Below are 24126 nucleotides of genomic sequence, written 5' to 3'. Positions count from 1 at the left end.
ACTGGCCAGTCCCCTGTTCACCTCTCTTCTGCTCTCGCCCTCCCTGTATTTCCTCTTCCCTCTCTAGGCCCTGCCTTCTGATTCAGAGATAAGAGGTAAGGGACAGAGACAGATATATCAAAGCCTGTGGCTACCTAAAGGTGACCTTGGACCCCATCCTTCGAGATGCTCTCCTGCTCTGGGTCAGCCCCGGCCCCTCCTTTCCCTACCTACACCAGATCTGAAGGGGACACCTGCCAATTGTTCCTTCTTATCCTGGGCACAAGTCTCTCCCTCTTCATCTTCTCTCTTCCTCCACAGGCAAAGCTCCTGCGCAAAGAGGAGACCATTCCCAGGCCCCATGGCCTCTGTTCTAAACCCTCCAGGTCTCAGGTCAGTGATCACCCCCTGCCTCTGGGTCCCAGGCCAGCCAGCAGGGGGCTCAGGACAGGAGGGTGGGGAGGCGTGGCTGCAGCCAGCCACAGGTGGCTTTCTGCACACACTCACCACACCTTCCCCTTCACCCCAGCTGCTGCTCACTGCTTCCCACCCCTGCAGGGCAATTAATCTCTCATGGACAGAAGCCATTGTCTCTGTGTGTGGGCTGGGGATGGACAAACACCCTCCCACCTCCCAGGACACACACATACTTCCCTGCCACCTTCCCTTGTCCCCCTGTCACCTCCTGGGCCTTACTTGCACATGGACCCATTTTTGCCTTTGAGGCCTCGACAAGGAAATGTGACCACTAAGTAGCTTGCAGTTTGGCACAGATCAAGCTCCACAGAGTGCAATTCAACACATCCTCCATGCTAGGTACTCCAGCGGGGGAGAGAAGGACGCACTGTGGTTTTACCTCTGTCTCTGTCTCTGAGGATCCGCAAGTGGGGGACACGGGCGGGTGAAGGTTCCGTGGTCATGCAGTGCTATCCTGTACACAAAGGGCGTGGACACAGGGACAAGGGAGCTTGGGGGAGACCAGCACAGAGGACACCCAGCCCTGGCTAGGTGAGGATGGGTGCAGGGGGAAGATACGAGAGAACGTTTGAGCTGAGTTGCAAGAGATGAGCTGGAGTTTATATACCAGATACTTCCTGGGAGGCATCTTCCTAAGCCGGGCCGGGACTGACGGTGTGGGGAAATGCCACAGACCCTACTTCCTCCCTAATCACTTCAACAGTGAGCAAGAGCTGGAGTTCAATGGTCTCTTTGGCAGGATAGGGGGCGAGGCCTGGGGGATGAAGGATGCAGAAGCCCATGCTGTACAGGGGGTAATGGCCTGAGGGTTGGGTCTGCTCCCGTCCCGGGGGGGACTTACCCCCTGGTCATTGAAAGAGTTTCAAGGCTCCAAAACAGCAGCAGGAGAGAAGACCCAGGAAGTAAAAACAGAGACTCTCCCCGTGCACCTGCTGTGGGGCTGGGTGCCTCCCACCCTGGGCTCATCAGATTTTCACCCCCAGCTGTGGCTGCTCCACTTTCCCAGACAGGCAGCTGAGGCCCGGAGAGGGTGAGGGCTTGGCATAAGGTCAAGTGACTAATACTGTGCTCATTCTGTAGGCAGAAAACTGAGGCTCCGAGAGGCAGGCGTCTTTGCTCAAGACCTCTCTCAACGAGCAGCAGACAATTTGACTTTGCCCCCAAATTGGTCTGTCCTCAAAGCCTCAGCTCCTTTCGCGACTAGATTCAGGGCCTTGGAGACAAAGCAGCTCCAAAGTCTCCGCCAGAAAGTTATTTTTCTGGATGTGTTCAATTTCAAACACTCCCACTCAAGCAAAGATAAATAAAGCAAATGACTCGCATTCATGTGACTCTGCGGGACGTATAAAGTCTTTTCATGCCCCTTATCTTCAGTCCTGACAACAACCCTGTGGAGTAAGTAGGGCAGGGTGACTCTGGCACAGACACGGAGGCTGATTCTTGGAGAGATTGTATGACTGAAGTCACGAATCTCATTGGTGCCGGGCTGGACAACCACCCAGGGCTTTTGGGCTCCTGGAGAGGCCTGTCCCTATCGTCGCTCCCTCACCCGCCTGTAAGGACAGATGGACAAATCCTGACCCAGGTAGGTGGGGCGCTACTCTCTACACCAAGTCTTTAGCAAGGACCAACGCGGAAGGCGGCACTCAGAGACAAACACCTCGGTGCGATGCTGGCATCCGGGGCATCTGCACGCCTCTGACGGCAAACGTTTCAGTGTGTCCGTCAGCCGCCCTGGAGGATGCGCACACGACCTCCGCTGCAGAATCCCACACTGGCACCTTCCCGTAGACTGCGCTTGGCGGCCCTGCGCTCTGGAGCCTCCATTTGCACTCTGTTCTGCCCGCGAGGGTTTTAGGCCCAGAGCTGACGGCTGCCTAAGGAATCCTGGACTTCCCTGTAGCTTGGGGCCACATCTAAGGCACTCTCGTTGTTGGGAACTTCAGACAGGCCAGGAGGAGGGGGCGGAGTCAGGGAGGGGAGCCAGGGGCCGGAGTCCTGGCCCCAGGACACGGTATGTGGTGATGCGCTGGTTCCTGGGGCTAGCGAGCAGATCCCTATCAGAAGATCACATGAAGCGCTATCGTGGAATGCCCTGCTGGGACCAGCCGGGATGTGCCCAAATACCCCTGACAGGTACACTCCTACCTGCGCAGGGCTCCGTGCATGGGGTCACCTGTCCGGGGAGGTGGGACTGGTACGGAATAGACCTGGGACTTTCTTTCTCTCCTAGTCCTTGTTATTGTAGTGGCTGCCCAAGGACCTCCTGCTCCTCTTGCCTAGGTAAGGCCAGAATTGCCCAATAGCTACCTGGAGAACGTTCTGTTTGGCTTCAGTCCCTGCCTTGTACCCAGCTGGGGCACCACCTCCTGGCCCCCTGGCTCCTAGCCTCCCCACCCTCCTCTCAGCTCCCACCACACCCTGCTTCGGTATCTGCCACAAAATCTGCCCAGCGCCTGGCGCCCCAGCCTTGTTCTGCCTTGCAGCCCCAGCCCCCTCCTTGAGGCTGCTCCATCCAGGGCCAAAGCCACAAGCCTGGCTGTGCAGAGAGGAGGCCCAGGGCTGCCTCCCAGATCTGCCTCTCAAGCATCAGCCTCCTTCTCTTGTCCTGCTCCTTGATGTGCACCCCTCACCACCACCTCTCACACTCTGCCTGCTTCCCCTGCCCCCTACCAGCCCCCCTCAACAGTGTACCCTGCCTGCAGTCAGCGAGTGTCCTGACTCTTAGATCAAGCCTGCCATTCACTGGGGTTTTATCACAGAGGTGGCAGGGCGTAGAGTTTGAAAGAGTTCTGTTATCCCCACGCCGTTGCCTTTTCACTGACTTGGTTGGAGTGGGGAGAAGACACGAAGAGCAACACAGATGGGGACACTTGCTGTTAAAATGCTGCCCCAGCTGCTGGAGGAAGCTGGGTTTCCAGTGCGAGCCCATGCTTTCGGGAAAAGGTTTGCCTTCGGTGTGGGATTTTTAGAGCGATGATCTAATTTGGCATAATGAGCAGATCCTGTCCCCTGAGCTACAGCCCTACCTGCTCACTCTGGGTTTAGTGGGCCCCGTGTGCCCTGAGCCTAGCGTCCCACTGTCCTGAGTGGGATGGAGTAGAGCGGGGAAGGACCATGCACCTGCTCCTCAGCCCTGTCTCCAGCTGTCCAGAGCTTTCCCCTCTCCTCACCCTGAACGACTAGGGTCCCAGGACCCCACCACTTTAAACTTAGAGGGTGATCAGAAGTCTCATGTCCACCTGTTCTGCCTGCCCTCCTTCTCTGTCTCTTCTCTGCTTGGTGGAGATCTGCCCCTGTGATTCAGAGACAAAAACAGACAGATTTCACCTAACAGATAAGAGCCCTTTCTGCTATGAGGCTCTTCAGGTGGGAGTTGAAGGCTGGGGTGGGGGTGGGGCTGTTGAAAGGACCAGGGAAACTTAAAAACTTCAGGGTGCTTATTTTTATAGGCCGGGACACTAAAAGGTAACTGACTTCACCAAGGTCACACAGTGATTTCTGCTCGAACTGGGGTTGGGACACAGCAACCCTGATGGCGCACTGCTGCCTCTCTGCTTTGCCTTTTCCAGAAGCCAGCCTCATGGTTCTCTCCCCATATTTGGAAAGCTCTTTTGCGTCGGTGCACATTTCAGTGGCTTAATTCCTGGTGACTTCTTCAGTTCCTGACATAAAGGATTTTGGGATCAGGTAAGAGGGGTTGGAAGGGATGGGGGTAGGAAGCCAGCAGAGCAGCGGGGTCCAGTTTGGGAAAGGAAAAGGCCTTGGGGTCTGCAAGGGAGAGAGAGAAGGACGGGAGAAGGAAAAGAGGCTTGGGAAGCGTGGCCATGGGCTCTGATTCCCTTCTGCATGCTGCTCTGTCTCCCGAGGGGCCACATAGGACTATGGGCCATGGCTGCAGCCTGCAGAGACCTCCGGAGAGAGTTAGAGTCAGGTCAGGGCTGAGTGCAGGAGGGAACCGCTCCCTCCTGCCCTCTGCCCCTTCCCTGTCACCTCTTGAATGGAGGATTATGGAAACAAGATGCTCAAAATCATTGAGGGGGTAGAGGAGGGGCTGCAAACCCAGGGATACCTCTGCTGGATCGGATCAGCTTCTCTGCAAAGGTGGGGCAGAAGCGGAGGAGGCTTGCTGACATTCTACATCCCCCACTCCCTAACCCACATGCCCATCTGTGCCCTTGGGCTCATTCTGCAAGGGATAAGGGTCTAGAAGGACCAGTGCCTGTGAATTTTAAAATCTACACACTCTTAGGACAATGCCAGCTCTAACATCCCTGCTTTAAAACATCGCTACAAACCACTGATTCACTTCACGTAAAATAGACCACACATGAACATGTGTCAAATGATGTGCACATGCGGACCTGAGAGGTGGGAACGGCCGCAGGGTGCCCTCTGTCCTGCCCTCTCCCGGTGCCCTGTTTCCAATTCCACTCCTCAACCACCTTTCTCTTGGCTTTCCCCAGTCTTATCAAATAAGCAGGGAGCATCTGAAGCTGTGGCATGGTGTCGCCATGGGGTGAGCCCCTAAGCGGGCTCAGGGATGACCATGGAAGAAATGAGGGCAAAGGCATGGAGCTACAAGTACCACCTGGGTGAGAAAAGGGACTCAGGACACATTTGGGGGAGAAGAGCTAGACGGTTGTGCAACAACTCAGGTCTCCTGGATGCCGGCTGCAGAAATGCCCGTGTGTACACAAGGAACCACGTGTGACTTGCAGTCCTTCAGCACTGCAGATGTTTGAGCTGAAAAGGGCTGTGGAGGATTTCAAGCACCAACTGCCATCTAGGTGGCCGCAGATCCAGGGGCAACAGTCAGACATGTGAGCAGCTACCTCCCCTCCAGAGTCACTGGGCAGTGTGGTGATGGGTGTGTAGGCATGTGTGTATGCGCGCGCATGCTCACTGCTGATCTGACACCGCTCCTGAGCAGTCTACACGGGCTGGCACCTAGTGTGTGAACCCAGTGACCGGAACAAACTCCGAGCTGAGTGCGCGGTGCCGGTGACCTCGCTGCCCTGAGCCGGCTCTGTCATCACAGCCCCGTGGCCTGACAGGCTTGCCCTGCTTATGACAAGAGAGCTAAGGGACACCCTCCAAGAGGGCCTAGGGAGCAGGGCCAGCATGACACAGGACGCTGGGCAGGGAAATGAAGAGGCAGAGAGGAGAGAAAGGAGAGAAGGAAGCCCAGGACTCTACGGAGAGACCACTCAGAGCCCTGGACACACCCCATGTCACATACCACAACTGCATCCACCATCCATCACACACCACACCCCCCACACAGCATCCATCACACATCACACCCCCCACACAGCATCCATCCCACACCACATGCCCCCCAAAGCACACCACACACACCATACACCCCACACAGCCTCCATCCCACATCATACCCCCCACACAGCATCCATCCCACATCACATACTCCCCAAAACACACCACACACACCATACACCCCACACAGCATCCATCACACATCACACCCCCCAGACAGCATCCATCACACACCAAACCCCCCACACATCATCCATCCCACATCGCATACTCCCCAAAACACACCACACACACCATACACCCCACACAGCATCCATCACACACCACAGCCCCCAGACAGCATCCATCCCATATCACATGCCCCCCAAAGCACACCACACACACCATACACCCCACACAGCATCCATCACACATCACACACACATACCACAACTTCATACATAGCAAATAACATGCCTCACACACACATATCGCCTCACACTCACATATCACATCACACACCTCAACCACACAGCAAACATTGCACACCACACACCCCATATACACACATCTCACCCTCCCCAAATAATACATATCAACCACATGCATGCACACATGACTCACACACATGCACACCAAGTCCACACGTGTTGGCACAAAGCCCAGGATCAAGGGAGCAAAGAGAGTTGCCAAGAGACAGAGGCAGGGAGAGAGGTAAAACGGGGAAATGTGGGAAGGCATTGAGCAAACTGAAAGAGGGACAAAACCAGAAAAAATATGTTTACACTTTTTGCCCTAAATCAGTGGTTCTCAGTGGAGAGTGATTTTGTCCCCAGAGGACATCAGGCAACGCATGTGATTGTCACACCTGAGCCAAGGGGCTGTTCCTGTGGCCCAGCGAAGGGCGGCTAAACCCCCGCCATGCCCAGGCAGCCCCTGCGCTCCAGTCCTTTGTTCCAAGGTATCGGTGGTACCCGGGCTGAGAAACCGCACCCCAAACGCAGGACTCAGCACCACACAGGTCCCCGGCCCCAGGCCGGGCAGTGGCGCGGTCCTGCACACACCAATACACACATACAGGTGGCATCTCCCTGATCCCCCTCAGCACCTGCCGGTGTGGCCCTCTGAGAAGGCCAGCCGCTCTGTGCTTGTCCCTCCCTGCAGCCCCTCCATCGAATCCTGAGGACCTAACTTGAGTTCAAGCTCAGCCCGAGGCGGCAAGAACCTCTTTGAGAGCCAGTCAACATTGACCTTCCAGTCCTTTCTCGCCCATGCGCCCTGAGCTCTTCATTCCCCCGAGGCTGGAGATGGACTGCCATGAGGCCAGGGGTATACTGGACAACAGCCACCCCCTATTATAGGCTCATCCTCATCGATAAGGCCATTGAGAGGGACAGTGACTTGCCCAGAGTCATTAAAGTCTTCTTAAATTTGGAGTCTGGGCAAGGGAACTCAGAGAGGGCGTGATGGCAAAAACTCATCCTCCCACGAGCCCCGGTCTCCTTCCCCGCTCATCCCAGGCACCTACAGCCTCCTGTATTTGGACATTCGAGCCTGGGGCTGTGGGTTGGAGAACCCCCTGAGGCCTCCCCTGTGGGGAGGCACTGCCCTGGCCTTGGAGGGGGTGGGGAGCCCTGCCGCAGTCCTCAAGAGAGGAGGAGCTCCAGGACAGCTCCTGTCCCTCTGGAGCCAGCAATGTGGCTTTAGGAATGAGAGGACCCACACAGGTAGTGTCACTCACACTGGGCCCGGCATTTCCCTCTGTCCAAGCACATGATGTTGGGTCCAAGAGGTGGGAGGATGCTGTGGGCAGAAGTTAGCACCTTTGTCCCCAGCCCTCCATACCCATTTTCAGTCTGCTCTCAATTTCCCACTTGACCTGGTGAGCCACCCAAAGGAGCACCAGGTAGAGGAAGGAAAGTCTGAAATGACTGCTTCCTCCTGTCACCTTCCTCCTCCACATGCAAACACCTCACTGCCTTGTCCTCTCCCCCACCCGGCACTGCACTGGGGTCTTTGGCTGGAGTCCAACAGAATGGAGCAGGTGGGTGGGTCAGCAGGCAGAAAAACACCAGCTTAATGGGCACAAAGGTCCTAGTTCAAGGTTTGGGTTCTAGCGCCTTCCCCCCTCCCCACCCCAGTCTGAACCCACTGACCCCTAGGTGGGTGGGGAAGGCAGCTAATTGAACTGCACTGTTTGTTCAGGGAACTCAGGCCTGGCCTCGGGCCAACAGGAGGAACAGAAGACTTGCTTCTCCTCAGATTTGAGACTGACCCTCCTCCACCCGCCCACAGAGGCACCCCACCCTGCACCTAAGTGCTCACTCTCCTTGCTGCATCTTCCAACCCTCTGGATCAGGGACACATAGGACAAAAGCAGACTCTGAAGCTAGTGACCCCCACACACCTGGGACTCTGACACCCAGGCCCAGGCCACAGAATCTGTGTCTTGCCGTGGGCCTTCGCAGAAGCCAAGGCCTCTGTTCCTTCCCAAAGTAGGGGTCGAACTAACTGATCTTCCCCATGGTTCCCAGCTTGCACTTGTCAGAGTTCTAAGTTGTGGGATTGGGATGGGCTCTCTCATCCTTCATCACTGGGACTGGAGGTCCCTTTCCCTCATGGGAACTCTGCCTGCCATCTGGGATGAGGGAGTGTGGTAGGGCAGAGACAGCAGCTTCGGCTTCAGCATCAGGGGACTGAGGCTGAATCTGCCTCTGCCACTGAGTGGGCCATATGGTCCTGGGTCATTTACTCTGCCGCTCTGAGCTTTGTTTTTCCTCCCAGTGGTAAAATGCAGGTAATAATACCTGCTTTCCAGGTGAGATGTAAGCCTACCTGGGACCACGTAGTGAAGCAGTGAGCAGGTGAATGAACTGGAGGTTGCAGGGGAAGTATTTGTAACACTTGGGCATATGTATACTAAAAACATTCTTTGTCGTGTGTCTGAAGTTCAGGTTGAACTGGACATGCTCTATTTTATTTGGTGTCCTACTGCATATATGTCATATTAGGGGGGAGGGTTCTCTAGAGGTCCAGAGTGGGGGACTGCAAGCTCTGTCCAGGGTCCAGGTTCTGCCCCAGCTCTGTTTTGTGTCTTAGCCCACGAGCTCAGAAGAAATGTTACATCCTTAAGTGGCTGAGAAAAAAGAAGCAAGAGGAGAAGGAGGAGGAGGAGGAGAAAAAGAATGAGTCAGAGATTGTTTGCCTGGGCTTGCAAAGCCTAAATATTTGCGTTTACTATCTTGGCCCTTTACAGAAAAGTTCGCTGCCCTGGAGTTGGTTAGGGGTCTAAGAGTTTTCGAGACTTGTGTACCTATTCTTAGACAGGTGAGAGACTAAACTGGAAGAGTCAAGAAAAGCTAAGGCCCCGGCAGGGAAGGCTTAGTAGAGGGTGGGGGACTGCGGAAGGAAAGGCCTTGTGAGAAGGGAGGGCTCACTCACTCGCGCACCTGAGGGGCCCCCAACCCCCAAAGGACTGCCTGACCCTCCCTCCTCCTCCTCCGTCACTGCCTTGAGTCTCTCAAGCTAGTCTGACCCTTCCAGGCCCTTCTATAAAAGGTCGGCAGGTATCCCAAAGTCCAAGGGAGGTCTCTCTAGTCTCTTTGAAGGCTCTCCCTCCCTGGACTGGCCTGGGGGCAGGGAGCGAGACCAGGGTGAAGGAGTTTACGCAAGGCCCCAGGTGGCAGGCAGGTCTGCTGGCCTGTCTCTTTAAATCTCAGGTAATTTGGGAGGAGGGAGGGAGTTCGTCTGCACAGATCCCAGCAGCTCCTGCCAGAGGAGCCCAATGAGGGAGTCTCAGCTCTGCCAAGTGTAACCAACTCGGAGCCTTCTGCAGTCTGGCTGGGGCAGCTTTCCGAGAGTCCTGTGGGGGCCGGGGAGGTCGGAGATGGGGCCTCTCCAGGGGGAGGGTAGGCTGGCCTTTGGGGAGACGGATGCGGCCCCAAGGCTGAGTCCAGTCGGGGTCTGGTCTCCACCTCAGCCCCACAAGGAGCCGGCCGTACACGACATGGGGCTGCCACTGCCCAAGAAGACGGGGCCCATTCTCTGCCTGTGGAGAAAGTTCTGTAGATGGTTCCAGAGACAGGAGTCCTGGGCTCAGAGCCGAGATGAGCAGAACCTGCTGCAGCAGAAGAGGTAAGTGTCCACCTGCTGCCACCAGCCCCCCGCCCCAGGTGTGGCCCTCACCCCTCACCCCTCCCTCCCCTCAGTCTCCCCCCTCCCCTCCACCCTCTCTGTCTGTTCGGCACCTCTGTCTGGGCAGATTGTGCTCCAGGCCTGGCTCTTGAGAGCATTTTGTCTCAAGAGCCTTGGCCTGCAGGGCCCCAGGGCTCCAGGAGGAGGGCTGGCGTGGACAGTTTCTCGCTGTCTTTAAGATCCAAGTCAGCTGTGCAGCTTCCTGTAGGTGCAGTTGACCCTTGAACAATGTGGGGGTTAGGGCCGCTGAGGGCGTGCACTCAAAAAACCCATGAGTACCTGATGCTGGCCTTCCATGTGCAAGGATTCTCAGCCGCCAGCTGACCCTTGAACAATGTGGGTTTCAGCTGCGAGAGTCCATCGAATAGTACTTGTCAATTGAAGTGAGCGGGTCTGTTGAAAAAATTCACTTATAGCTGGGTCCAATATTTCAAGCTCATGCTGTGCAGGGGTCGACTGTATTTTCCTAATGGCCAGGCAACTTGCTGGGCCTTGGAAGGATTGTGGCATCATTCTTCCACCAGATGGGGTGGGTCAGAGCTATGCCTTCTCTCTCTAGTCTCTGCCCCTCGGACAGCCTCTCAGGTAGAAACATACAGCACACACACACCTGGCCATGTGGGAATGAATGAATGCAGGAATGAATGAAGCAGGGAGGATCTTCGGGTAACCCCAGAAGAAGACCAGATGGGATCATGTGATCATAGTTATCATTCCTGTGCATTAATTGAATCAGCTGTTGGTGGGAGGGTATGCAGATGAACAGACCTGGGGCGCAGCCTGAAATTCATTGCTCTCTGCTACGGAAGATGAGCACAGGAAACTGGCCAGAACATACTTAGGACCGGTGCTCGCCCTCTCTCTCATGCAGGTTGGGAAACCTGAGAGGCTCTAGAGTTTGAGTCCTAAAGAAATCGCACTTGTTGCTTCCAGCTTCTGAAAATTTCCCTAAATGCATCTGATGGTCCCCTGACCCTCTCATCCCTGGCAGCTTAGAGCTGAGAGCTGGGAGGAGGGGACATGGCGGAAGCTTGAAGTCATCCCTGCATGTGGTCTCCTTCCAGAGTCTCTGTGGATTGCCCCACCCAGGTGGTGGCACGCCTGAAGGAAGTCCTCCTGTTGGGGTTCCCCCCTGGGCCCCTAAGAAAGCAGATTATATGTCTATTCAGAGAGGAAAGCTTAAACTTTTTTTTTTTTTTGGCCTGAGGATCTTTCTCCACCTGCAAATGGAGGGGCCTGCCTGAGCCTGACCAGGAGGGAGGAGGCTAAGAGGCCACCTGGGGGCCCTGTGGTTTCCCACTTTTGCTCAAGGATTCTGGGCTGGGATGAGCCCTGGCTGTTTCAGTCTGGGCTTCCGGTCTCTCACACCAGCCACCCACCTCTGTCCCCCAGGCCTGGGAGAGTGGGGGCTGAGCACATGTTTGGCTGGTGACGTCTGGCGGCAACAGAATGGTGGTGTTGTCGCAGCCTCAGCCACCACGGGTCCTGCTCATCCCCGTCCCACACTCAGGACCCCAGGGCTGGGACGGCAGACTCAGAGCACGGGAAGGCCCCGGGGTTTTGGAAGGGGTGATGGAAGTTCCCTGTGTGCCCAAGTGAGGTGAAGACAGAGTGAAGGACCACAGCCTGGCTGCACGTGGGCGGCTTCCACCTGCCTTTTCTGTCTCGTTTCTTCTGAAGACCATCTGGTGGGCCTCCTCCTGTGCCTTCGGCTGGAGAGGCCTGGTGTTACCACTTGGAGGGATCCCCCTCTGGTGACTGATCTCCCCGCCTGATTCTGCAGCTCCTTGGCTCTCTTCCTCCCCCACACCAGGAGTCAGGAATATGGACTGTCCCCTGGGTGGACCCTGAAGTAAGCAGGAAGGGGACAGGACTAGGCTATGCAGTCACCAGGTAATTAGAAAAAAGTGAGATAACCATGCACGTGAGGACCATATAGTCAGGTCAGGGGGCGTGCTGATGGAAGAAAGTAGCCAACCATGTTACCAGCACCGACCTTATCTCAGAGCCCCCAGTCTAACGGTGGGAGGGAGAGCCTTTACCCCCTGGGAAAGAGGCAGGCCCAGGGGGAGCAAACAGGGTGGGAGGGCAAAGGGATTTGTGCCAAGGGCTCAGAGTGGGATTTCGAGTGGGGTTGGGGGGCATTCAGGGGGTGGAGCAAGGTCCAGTGAGAAGGGAGGACTTCCTGGTCTCCCCAGGCTGATGGAAAACCCAGCGCTCCCCTCGCTGGGAGGCTTTTCTTGGGTCTTGGTCACGCAACCTGCTCTGGGTAAACGCCCAGCGTTGCCACCCAAGCTGAACTCTCCCCTTGCTCCTGTTGCAACTCTCCCCAGGCCTTGAGCTGTCTTCTTTCCTGATGTTCAGCCTGCTGAACATTTATCGAGCAGGAAGTGCTCTGCTAGGTTTGCAGGAACAAGAACAGGGCACCTTCCCTGCTCTCCGGGAGCCCAGGCTCTCATGGGCGAAATACACCAGTGTGCCTCGACTTGGTGATGCTTGGTGAGTGCCCTAAGGAGGGGTGAACAATGTCAGGGGAGCACAGAGGAGGGTGCTGCGGTGTCTGATTTCAGCTGGTGTGGGCTGTGCTGGGCAGCTTCGTGAGAGGGCCCCTTGCTGGCACCATCTCCCTCCCCACCATCTGCAGGAAGACAGTGAGTGTTGCCGGTTCTCCTCTGGTGAGACAGACACCTGTAACTCTAGGTGAATGGATGTGTCTGTGGAAAGCCAGCTCCGGGACTCTCTGGCGTTATCAGGACTCCCTACCTCAGTAACTACATGCACATGCGTCTTTGCAGGCACACGGGTCTACCTACACGCATGACGGAGTTGCAGCCCGACTCCCCGTCTGCAAATAGCCACTTTCCTGGAAGCTTTGAACTTCATCCCATTGCCAAGAACTTGGCCTGGAGGGAGGTGGCCCGCAAGTGGTCAGTGTGTACCTCCTCCCCATACGTGACTGTGGTTTCCTTCATCTGTGGTCACTGCTCCGGGCTGGTCCCCTCCCTCTGGGAAGAGTCATAAAACTTGAAGAACCACATAATTTAGTGGTGAGCGCCTAAGGCTAGGTTCTTGGTGAAACATTCTGCTTTTAACTTTGTGTGATCTTCCGGGGAGGATTGGGCTATTTGGCCTCAGTTTCCTTTTCTAAAAAATGAGAGCATTGTGTGGCAGGGCTGGGAGGAACAAAAGGGATAATGAGCGAGGTGCTGCTTTGGAAGCTAAAAAAGTCACGGGGGTCCCAAGGGATTACTATGATGAACAAACCTTACCACGTACGTAGGCACTTCCCGTTGATGGCAGGTGCTGAGAGGGCTTGTGAACTTCCTCCTGTCGGAGCCACGTTAATTCTGGAAACATACTCTGAGCCACTGTGTTGTCTGTGCCCTCCCCTTCCCAAAGGATACCGCCCCCCACCCCCGCCCTGCTCCCACCCCACAGAGGGTGCTTGTGGCTCAACTAAGGGAACCCACAGGCCCCGTACAGTCCCCTGTGCCTCTTGCAACCCCGTTTCAAACCCTGATGACGCTGAGAATGGGGGCAGAGTCATGACAAATGGGGTGCTCGTCCCAGCTCTGCCTCCGACATGTTAGGACAAGTCGCCTCAGACTCCGGGCCTAAGAAAGGTCCATCTGTTGAACGAACAGATTAGACTTTTTCTAGGGACTTCCCTGTTCTCAAACTCTGATTTGACTTCTCCTGCAGATATTCCTGGTCCTGCTCGTTTCCCAGCGACCATACACAAAACTTGTGCGCCCCGCACACGTGGGCATGCGCACACACCAGCACTTACACATCCTCAGGAACAAGGGGGAGAGGGAAGTGAGCGACTCTCACTTGGTGGCCAGAGGGAGGCCTGAGGGGGGCGTGGAGCTCCACGGTTTGTTTACAAATGATGTGCTAGGTTTTCTGCCAGGAATGCCACAGCAAGACTTGTACCAGTTTAATATGGAAATAGATCGTTCGATTTGATAAATAATTGTCCGGCAAAAGAGAACATTCTGAATCCCGCAAACGCCTTTCATGTTGTTACAATGTCAGATTTGCTCTATAATGTCTTGGTGCTCCTTAATCAGTGGGTGCTTCAAAGGCTTCACCTTTTTGTTTAATGGTGTGTACGCAAACATGCATGTATAGGGCATTTCTTGTCCTGTGTAATGTGAAGTGTCCTTTTGAAAAAACAGATTAGGAATAATTATGCCTTCCCAGTTGGGGTTTCTCTACCTTGGCACAGGAAAACCCTTTGTTATGGGGAAGCTGCCTGTGTAAGGTGCTTACAACACCCTCCCTTCTGCCCACTGGAAGCTAGTAGCACCCGTTCCTCCCCCTGCCACCCCCCATTGTAACAACCAAAAATGTGTCTCCTCCCCTGCCCCCCGGGACATTGCCAGATTCCTTGGGGAGGGGGCCGGGGACTGGCCCTGTTTGAGAACCATTGCTCTAAACCACTCTTTGTAACTAGGGGATTTTGGTAGCAGTGCAAAGCATTCTGCTAAATAACATGAAGCTTTCCCCTGGGAAGGAGAGAATATAATCTAAACATTCAAGTGGGAAGCTTCTTCTTTGGTATCTCTCAGCTTCCTGCCCTCAGCAGGCGTCTGGTAAAAAGTGTATAGAGTTTACTCCAGATCTAAACTTCTGTGCTGGGCCGCCATCAAAGAAACTACGGGTGCCTCAGGCCCAGGAATCTTTGGGTGGGTCTGTTCTTACACTGTTTTTAGGGGGCCCAAGGACAGTCACATGTTTTGGGGATCCCCCCTTACTTCCAAGAATGTGAGCGAGGGCTTTCTCTACTGTCCCTTTGTGGCCCTGTGATGTTATTGCAAGTAATGGCTCTGCCTGATCCCCTCAGAACCATCGGCATGCTGCCCCGCTTTTGGCTGGATTCTGGAATTTGCCAACCAGAGGAGGCCAGCCCTCTACAACCCTGCTGGGCTGGGTTCTAAGCCTGGGTTCTGTGCTTGCCAGATAAAATGGAGAACATGGAGTTAAATGTGAAATTTAGATAAACAACACGTTGTTAGTATGAGACGGGGAGGGACCACCCCCAAAAAGGAATTATCTTCTGGAGGGTGGGCCCTTGTAGTACAGGCTTCCCCCACTAGGGGAGTGTTCTAGGAACCCATCTGTGTCAGTGTACCAGCTGGTGTTGTTGTGAGAGGCTGCGTTAGGCTTCTGTGAATTTTTTTGAAGACTCTTTCAGTGCATTTGCCCATTTCATGATGTGTGATTTACGAGCACACCTGCCCACACTGTGCTGCGTGTTCAGCAGTTTTTGATCAAAAACAGCACGACCCCTGTGCCCCACCCTCTCTATTCACCTGATCTCACCTCAAGCAACTTTTTCATTTCCCCACTGTGGAAAAGGTGAAACAAAAAACAGCAGGAACACTAAAAGGAATCAAAATCAACAAGTTCAAAAACCATTTTGGGCAGTGGAAAAAAAGTCTTGATAGGTGTATTTCATCAAACGGAGAGTCCTTCAAAGGTGACTGACATTTAAACATGTAAGAATAAATACACAATGCTTTATAAATAAATTCTGTCCTTTTGGGGCCCCTCCCTCCTAAGTATGTCACAAATATTACATGGGACAGACTTACACTAAAACTTTATTTGTTGTGATCTAAAATTCAAATTGAACTGAGCGTCCTATGTTTTCATTGGGTGGACCTGGCGGGCCTGAGTCAGACAGCAGCTCCCTGACCTTCCCAGCCCAGTAGGGCCGTCAGCAGAGAGAAGGAAGTGAACACACAGGAATGCCTTTGAGGGACATTTACTGGTTTCAGAGATGTGGAGGGACCAAAAGGGATATATATCCTCGGGCCTGCCACCGACCAGCCTTCCCCCTCGTACCCTAGGAGGCAGGGAGCTAGGCAAAGCTGGAACTTGGGCAGTGGGAGCCCCGGGATCCATCCCTAGCTTTGCCATTCACCTTTCACGCATTTAGTCAAAGCCAGGCACAAAACTAGAAGGAAATTGGAGGAGGGCAGGGAAAGAATACGGAAGAGAGGAAGTGGCTGATCCCTGCCTTCAAGTCCCCCTAGTGCAGAGCAAGAGACAGATACTAGTGACAACATGCATGCTCCACGGTGGAAAGGCCAGAGGAGAGCGCCGACGTCCCTGGGGAGGCCATGTGTCCCTGTGCGTAGTGCTGACTCCAGAATATCTGTTGAGGAGGGGTTTGGCCTAGTCGTTGGGAAGGTGGTGGTGGCGGTGGCGAAGGGGTGTACAGCAAACTTGTTTTGCAGCTGTTTGCATACCAAGCATACTATTTTTTTACCTAGATTATATGTTTGCTTCAGGTTGGCTTCAGGGTGGCCAGTAAAGATAATAAGGAGAGACAGTGAGGCTAAACCACGTTTTGGCACCGCTCCTTATTCACTCTCCAGAGAGTGGGTCTGGCTCCCGCATGCTGGGCCCATATCCTAGGAATGCAGAAGAGACAATCATTGGGGAGGGGGGTACATTTCAGGTGTGAGGAGCGTTAGGGCAGAGATTCAGAATGGTGTGGTTAGGGGCGGTGAGGCCAACGTGCTGTGTGGGAGACGTGAGGATGAAGAAGAGCATGGAAAAGTGTTGCCTGAAGACTGGAAAGGACTCCTGGGTTCCTTCACCTTGGATACTAAATGCCCCATGGGAGGTTTGGGAGCTGCGATTGCATTTGCCATTCAAAGAGCATATATTGGTAGCATCCAAAAGGATGGCCTGGGGGTAAACGGGGTGTGGAGAGACTAGTTAGGGGAGTCTTTTGCTAATCTGGGGCTGGAGAATGAGGGGCAGTCAAGACGAGGAGGTGGGGATTGACCGGGGAGAGAATGAGGTGAAGAAGAATTGGCAGGGCTGGGGCTGCCTGTGTGGTATGAGGGGGGCAGAAGCCAGCATTGTGGGGGATGTGTCTCAAGCTCTCCCTCCTCTTCCAATCCCCCACCTTCACCCCCAGTGCTGGAGTGGGTTTCCTGCCACTACCAGTCCTCAGTATGTGAGCACCTATCTGGGTCTCTTTGTCAGTCACATAACTGGCCATCTCTGGATAAACAGGGTTATTTCATTCATTCCTATAGAAAGATCCATGGCTCTGGGTCGAAAGAGAAAATTGAATGAAAGGGGTCCCCTGGGTCTTAGCTGAAGTAAGTTTTGATCTTAAAAGTTTTAAAGTTCACCATAGGAATAAAACTCAAGAGAGGGTTTGGGGAGTCAGAAGAGAAGATGATTTTTGCTTGAAACAAGTGAGAAACAAAGAGGAAGTAAGAAGAAACTATACCCTGACTCAGGGGCCAGGAAAACAAAAAAGATGTGCTATTCCTATTGGATGAAGCCCTAGAGATGCTGGTAGAGGGAGGGAGGGGCAGGGTCAAAGGGTTCTCCGAGGAGTCTGGGAGGAAGAGCACAGGGCAGCAGGAGAAATTCTGCTAAGCTATCCCTGTTGCCCTCCTCCACAAACAAGAGGGAGGGATGCCTGGTATTCCTTGTCCTTGAAAACAAGACTTATCGCTGAGGGTAATCTCAAGACACTTAGTGAACTTGAATCAGGGTTGCTGCAAAGTCAATAGGTCAGGAGGTGAATGAGTGCCTAGGTAAATCCCCTCCCCTCCATACCTGACATGCACAGATATATTCACACGCATTCTGGTGCCTGCACCTGGGAGTAGGAAACCAGTCACTGCGGTTTCGGTGAACTAAATGGTCAGGAAAAAAAGAGATCAGGCAACACTTTGCAGCTCAATGGCCTCACTTCCCTGCACTAGGGACCTTGGGTTCCTTGTCACCGAGCTATGTGTTTATATATGATGGAGCAAAGCCATCATCCCTCGCTCCACTACTGGGCATGCTCATGGCTGCCACCTTTCTGATCCCATTCCCTTGTAGGATCTTGGGGTGTCCTCTCCTTCTAGCTGCCAAAGAGAATGATGTCCAGGCTCTCAACAAGCTGCTCAAGTATCAGGCCTGTGAGGTGCACCAAAGAGGTAAGGAAGGAGCAGAGACCTGGGCACCACTCTCCTCTGGGGTCAGCCCCAGGCGCCATGGATACCTACATCACTCTCGTCCCTGTTCCCCTGCCCATAGAAGCCCCACACCTCCTCTTTTTACCCAGGAGCCCTGGGGGAGACAGCGCTGCACATAGCGGCCCTCTATGACAACCTGGAGGCGGCCACGCTGCTGATGGAAGCTGCCCCGGACCTGGTCTCTGAGCCCATGACCTCTGAGCTCTATGAGGGTGAGGAGACAGTGGCCAGGGGTGGAGGGAACGGGAGGCCTGGATATTTCAAATTGAGCTATGGCAGGTAATTTGGGGAAACCAAAGGGGGTTTGGGCCCCGCTGCTCTCTATTCCCTTCTCCCTTGTCATCCTCACTGCACCTCATTAGAGCACAACCCACCGAAACGGAGAGGCCCAGAGAGTGGGTGACCGCTGGATCCCCTAGGAACCCTGCCTGGCTCAGGGCCCCCAGTCCCCAGCCAGCAGGCTGCCCTGGTGTAGGATCACGTATGGATATGGGTCCCCCTGCATAATGCTGGGCACAAACCCCACAACTGAGGGCTCTCTCTGAACCAGGCCAGACTGCACTGCACGTGGCCATCCTCAACCAGAATGTGAACTTGGTGCGAGCCCTGCTCACCCACGGGGCCAGCGTCTCTGCCAGAGCTACAGGCTCAGCTTTCCGCCGCAGCCCCCACAACCACATCTACTTTGGTGAGAGCCAGGGCAAGAGCTGAGGGGAGGGAGGTGAGTGGGGGGCAAGAGAGGAGGGCCCCATGCCCCTGGGAGGCTGGGGGTGGGGGCGGGGTGGGCTCAGCCCTTAGAGGGCTTAAGGCTAGAGCCACTCCTGCACCATCCCTGCTCCTGGTTCTGCTGACAAGTGTCCCCAGGCCCAGCGCTGAGATGTGGGGAGGAACAGGCAGTCCCCGGGGAGAATTCACACCCCAGCCAGCACTCATGCCCAGAGCCCTCTGTGTCCCCAGGGGAGCACCCTCTGTCCTTCGCTGCCTGCGTGGGCAGTGAGGAGATCGTGCGTCTGCTCATCGAACACGGAGCCAACATCCGGGCCCAGGATGCCCTGGGTAAGCACTGGGAGAAGGAAGCGAGGGGAGGGGGCGGAGGGGCTGGCACAGTGGGTCCAGTGGCCACGTGACACCCGTGTCCTCCCCCAGGAAACACAGTGTTGCACATCCTCGTCTTCCAGCCCAACAAGACCTCCGCCTGCCAGATGTACAACCTGCTGCTGTCCTACGACGGGTGCGGAGGCCGCCTGCAGCCCCTGGACCTCGTGCCCAACCACCAGGGCCTCACCCCCTTCAAGCTAGCGGGAGTGGAGGGCAACACTGTGGTGAGGGACACGCCCCCAAACCCACAGTGTCGTCCTAATGACCCCCTCCCATATTTTTAACCCTTTGGGAAAGCAGATGTAAGCATGCATCCCTGATGCCTAGGTCCCATTTTCAGGTTGGAGTGTTTCTTTTTAGGCCCTGTCTCCCTTGTCCACTGGTCCCTTTCTTGCCTAGTTTCTCTTCCCTGAGGCACTGGGGGCCAACAGATTCTAGATCCCACCCTGGGGTGGTGATGCCCACATCTACCTTCCAGGCCACAGGGCCACAGCCCTCCTGACTCTCTCCTCTTCCCAAGATTTAGAGAGAGCTGTGGGGGGGTCAGGGAGCAACTTAGGGGGTCAGCATGAACATGGGTTCTTCTGCCCCAGCGGCGGTGGGTGGTCATTGAGTGAGGAGCAGCCACCCTATTCCAGTAGTCCTCCTGGACCTGCCCCCCACTCCCACTCCGAGACCCTCCCCTTTGCCTGCCCCTCATGTCTCAGTCTTCCCCTCCACCTTAGATGTTCCACCACCTGATGCAGAAGTGGAAGCACAGCCAGGGGACATTTGGGTTGACGACCTACACCCTCTATGACCTCACGGAGATTGATTCCTCCGGAGATGAGCCATCGCTGCTGGAACTTATTGTCACCACCAAGAAGCGGGAGGTACAGGGTGTTCAGGTGGGAGAGCTGCGGGGGAGGGGCATCAGGGTCTCTGAACCACTTGCTCCGTGGTCTTCCTGCTGCAGGCTCGCCAGATCCTGGACCAAACGCCGGTGAAGGAGCTGGTGAGCCTCAAGTGGAAGAGATACGGGCGGCCCTACTTCTGCCTGCTGGGTGCCTTGTACGTGCTCTACATCATCTGCTTCACCATGTGCTGCGTCTACCGCCCCCTGAAGCCCAGGACCGACAACCGCACCCAGCCCCGGGACAACACCCTCCTGCAGCAAAAACTACTTCAGGTGACGCCTGGGAGCAGCAGGGCCTGGGGCAGGATCAGCTGTCTGCACTTTCTCAGACTTGAATCGTGTTCCTGTCCTACAACCCACCTTTCTCCCCTCACCTGGGTCTCAAACCCATAGGTACAGCCTCCAAATACACACACACAGAAACACACGTGCACTCCAAGAGCAGCGTTTGAGAGAGCCAAACCTACCAGGTTAAAAAGACTTGAACAAGGGACGCTGACCTCTGACCAGGGGCAGGCAGGGCAGACGCAGTGGACCCTGCGTGCCCTGACCATGCTTCCCCCCTCAGGAAGCCTACACGACCCGCCAGGACGCCATCCGACTGGTGGGGGAACTGGTGACTGTCATCGGGGCCGTGATCATCTTGATCGTGGAGGTGCGGTGTGGACTGGGTCCCGGGTGGCTGTCGGCCCCGAGGAGCCAGCCCGAGCCCCGGCCTAGAGGTGCCTTTGTGTCTGCAGATTCCAGACATCTTCAGGGTGGGGTTCACGCGCTTCTTCGGACACACCATCCTCGGGGGGCCATTCCATGTCCTCATGTGAGTCTCCTTCCTCATGTGAATCCCATCCCTTCCCTCCCAGATTCCTGGATTCCTGACCCCTGGGGAACCCCTCGAGAGCCTGCGCCCTCAAGCCATGTGTGTGACCCCAAGTACTGAGCTCTCGGAGACTGAATCTGAGTGTGTTCATACTGCCTCAGTCACACTCTTGCGCTTGGGTCCCCAGGATAATCCCAGGCCCCTCTCATCACTCCCTGCCCCCGGCTCTCCCTCCAGCATCACCTATGCGTGCATGGTGCTGGTCACCATGGTGATGAGGCTCACCAACACCAGCGGGGAGGTGGTGCCCATGTCCTTCGCCCTGGTGCTGGGCTGGTGCAACGTCATGTACTTCGCCCGAGGATTCCAGATGCTGGGCCCCTTCACCATCATGATCCAGAAGGTCAGTGTCCCCTGCCCCCGAGCTTCCTAGAGCAAGTGCCCAGAGAAGGGACTGCAGACATTACTGTCAAGAGCCACAAAGTAGATGACATCTCGTACTTTGTGAGCCACATAGTTCTCTGTTGCGTATTCTTTTCCTCCTTCTTTTTTTCCCAAGTCTTTAAAAATGTAAAAGCTATTCTTAGTTCAAGGCCCATACCAAAATAGACCAAACGGCCCTGGCCTGCAGCCAGAGTTTGCCAACCCTGACCTGGAGGGCGGAGCCACGAGGGTTCCCAGGTCTGTTCGAGGCTGGGTGGGCAGTGGCTCAAGGAACGGGTGTGATCTTCTCCCTCCCCGCTGTAGATGATTTTTGGTGACTTGATGCGATTCTGCTGGCTGATGGCTGTGGTCATCCTGGGCTTTACCTCAGGTAAACCACCTGTTCAGGATGGGGGCCCTGGGAAGGAGAGGCTGGAGGAGCCTAGACAGCACAGAAGGGCTTGGATAGACTTGGAGAAAGGTGGGAGGAGGCAGAGGGGACGACTGGGGGTGATGGGGAGAGGTGGCTCCTGGGATCAGGAGGATGAGCCATATGGAAAATAAGGCAACTTAAGAACCTAAAATATGGAACAATGAAAAGCTGTATTGGTGCTGTGGTGATGTGGGGGACAGGCAGCAAAGAGCGGGCTGTGGTTCGCTCATGTCCATGGTCACCCTCACCGTGGTAACTCTCACCCCCTTGGGTGGAGCAGCCTTCTATATCATCTTCCAGACAGAGAACCCCGACGAGCTGGGCCACTTCTACAATTACCCCATGGCACTGTTCAGCACCTTTGAGATGTTCCTCACCATCATCGACGGCCCTGCCAACTACGACGTGGACCTGCCCTTCATGTACAGCATCACCTATGCTGCCTTTGCCATCATCGCCACCCTGCTCATGCTCAACCTCCTCATCGCCATGATGGGCGACACTCACTGGCGGGTGGCTCATGAGCGGGATGAGCTCTGGAGGGCTCAGGTGAGCCCCCTGGTGGCTGGGTGAGCTAGTGCAAGTCCTTTCCTCCATGCCAAATTCGGAAGCAGGGTATTTTGACTTCACATATTTGGACCATCGTTGCACAGTGCAGAAGGAGGCAGAGTGGACAGCAAAACTGGATTAGCAATACCACTGAGCAATGCCGGAATAACTGTCAAGAATTCCTCACGGTTTGCTCAAAAACGAAAACCTGTCTTTTCTAGGGTAATCAGCATGAATTAAATCAAGAATAAAGGTAACGGCATTTTGTAAACTTTGCAACTGAATAAAAACTGCAGTATTCCCATCTTCTTGGCAATATTTCAGTCTTCAAAATTTGACCCAGAAAAATCAGACATGTTAAAAATAATGCCACAAAAACTCCCTTATAGTAGCAGAAACTTCCTTCAGAGTTTCAGGGCAGGGACAAGAGACCATTAAAAGAATCAAATCATCACTTAAAAATACATGTGGAAAATAATTTACCTCAACAAAAATAATTCCTACAAAATAAAAATGGAAATCCTGAAAATTGGATGGCATTGAACTGTGCTGTGTAGAAAAATGCAGTTAAAAAAACAAACAAAAAACCTAAATTGGCTACATGGGATTTACTCAGGAAAACACTTTTTCCAGGCAAATGTACGGATGTTGGATGTCTCAGGAGGATGCTTGCTTTTATACATGGCCTATGTGTCTGTAGGGTGGAAATATCCTGCACCTCGGAGGGCCTCTCTCTATTTGCTTTGCTCACCTTCCCATTGTCCTTGGAGTCAGATCTCTCAGCCCCCTGCAGGACCAGCCTGGCATCTGATGGGTGTCAGGTCGCTGGGCACAGAACTGAGGGGCTCATGTCCCACAGACTCCCCCACAGAAGAGAACTGACAGAGCTGACACCATCGTCCTCAGCTTAGGCGTGCTGTTTGTCCCCTCTGGAAAACCACAGTCCCTGACTTTCCCAGCTGCTGCTTAACTGTCCTCCCTCTGGCCGGCACCCTCCCATCTCCCTACACTTCAGCTCCTTCTACACCTCACTGACTTCCCCTCCTCCTGTCCCCATTTGCAGGTTGTGGCCACCACGGTGATGCTGGAGCGGAAGTTGCCTCGCTGCCTGTGGCCTCGCTCTGGGATCTTTGGGGGAGATTACGGGCTGGGGGACCGCTGGTTCCTGAGGTGAGTGACAGTGAGGGGCTGGGTGCTCCTGTGACCTCAGGAGTGGGCCCTGTGCCCTCCCTGGTCCCGAGGGCCTGGCTGCTCAGGGGCTGATACCGCCTCACCAGCAGTGGTATGCACAGGAGACAAGCAGCTCTGGCCCTTTGGCTGCGGACACCTCCCAAGTCCTCTGTCCTCCTCAGGGTGGAAGACAGGCAGGACCTCAACCAGCAGCGAGCCCGGCGCTATGCACGGGCCTTCCACAACCAGGGCTCCTACAACTTGGACAAGGAATCAGAAAAACTGCAGTCGCGCCGCCCCTCTGGCCCCATCCTGTCCCTCCCCACCCCCTCAGTGTCTCGGAGCACCTCCCAGAGCAGCACCAACTGGGAGAAACTTCGGCAAGGGGCCCTGAAGACAGAATTGAGGGGCGTGGTCAACAGGGGTCTGGAAGAGGAGAGCTGGGAATATCAGATCTGAGCGTGTATTCCCAGCAGTCACACTCATGTTCCTGGGAACATTCCAAAACCAAAGCCCAAAATACAGAGGAGTCTAATCCCCCAGGTCAAGGGGGAAAGGAGTAGAATAGTTGGGAATAGCTGTGCCCCGGTCTCTGCCTTTCGCTCAGCTCTGGAGCAAACTGAAGGCCACGAGGTGGCTGGCCCCGCCTCTTTGGCTTTAATGGAGTCCGCTGCACTGTCAGAGAAAAGCACTTTAAAGACAGGCTTGTCACCTCGGCACCCCATCTCTGCCCAGGAGCCGAGTGGGAGGGGCGAGCCCTGCCCAGTGCTCCAGGGAATTCTGGGGAGGCTGGTGGAGAGAGGGTATGAGTAAGGGGACAAACACCACTCTG

At 54.9% G+C, this 24126-nt stretch overlaps 1 protein-coding gene across 6 annotated transcripts; it reads left to right on the top strand.

The window, feature by feature from the left end:
- The first annotated feature begins 1854 nt into the window (after positions 1-1854).
- TRPV6 (transient receptor potential cation channel subfamily V member 6) lies at positions 1855-24124 on the top strand. 6 transcript variants are annotated; one of them, XM_045182092.3, is made up of 17 exons: positions 1855-2041; positions 4029-4146; positions 9692-9846; positions 17773-17870; positions 17999-18121; positions 18460-18597; positions 18867-18965; positions 19056-19231; positions 19733-19879; positions 19963-20175; positions 20471-20557; positions 20643-20719; positions 20957-21122; positions 21467-21533; positions 21856-22124; positions 23188-23294; positions 23477-24123. In XM_045182092.3, exons 3-17 carry the CDS (start codon positions 9719-9721, stop codon positions 23751-23753), a joined length of 2172 nt encoding a protein of 723 aa, XP_045038027.2. In that variant the 5' UTR covers positions 1855-2041; positions 4029-4146; positions 9692-9718; the 3' UTR covers positions 23754-24123. The 6 variants fall into 6 exon arrangements, with proteins under 6 accessions (XP_045038027.2, XP_045038028.2, XP_045038030.2 ...); XM_045182093.3 differs by lacking the exons at positions 1855-2041; positions 4029-4146 and adding an exon at positions 8949-9039; XM_045182095.3 differs by lacking the exons at positions 1855-2041; positions 4029-4146 and adding an exon at positions 9071-9431.
- The last annotated feature ends 2 nt before the right edge of the window (positions 24125-24126 follow it).

This window comes from Desmodus rotundus, chromosome 6 (assembly GCF_022682495.2).
Source record: "Desmodus rotundus isolate HL8 chromosome 6, HLdesRot8A.1, whole genome shotgun sequence".
In the NCBI taxonomy this organism is placed as follows: domain Eukaryota; kingdom Metazoa; phylum Chordata; class Mammalia; order Chiroptera; family Phyllostomidae; genus Desmodus; species Desmodus rotundus.
The sequence above is the reverse complement of the archived record's forward strand: the minus strand, read 5'-3'. Positions and strand labels throughout refer to the sequence as shown.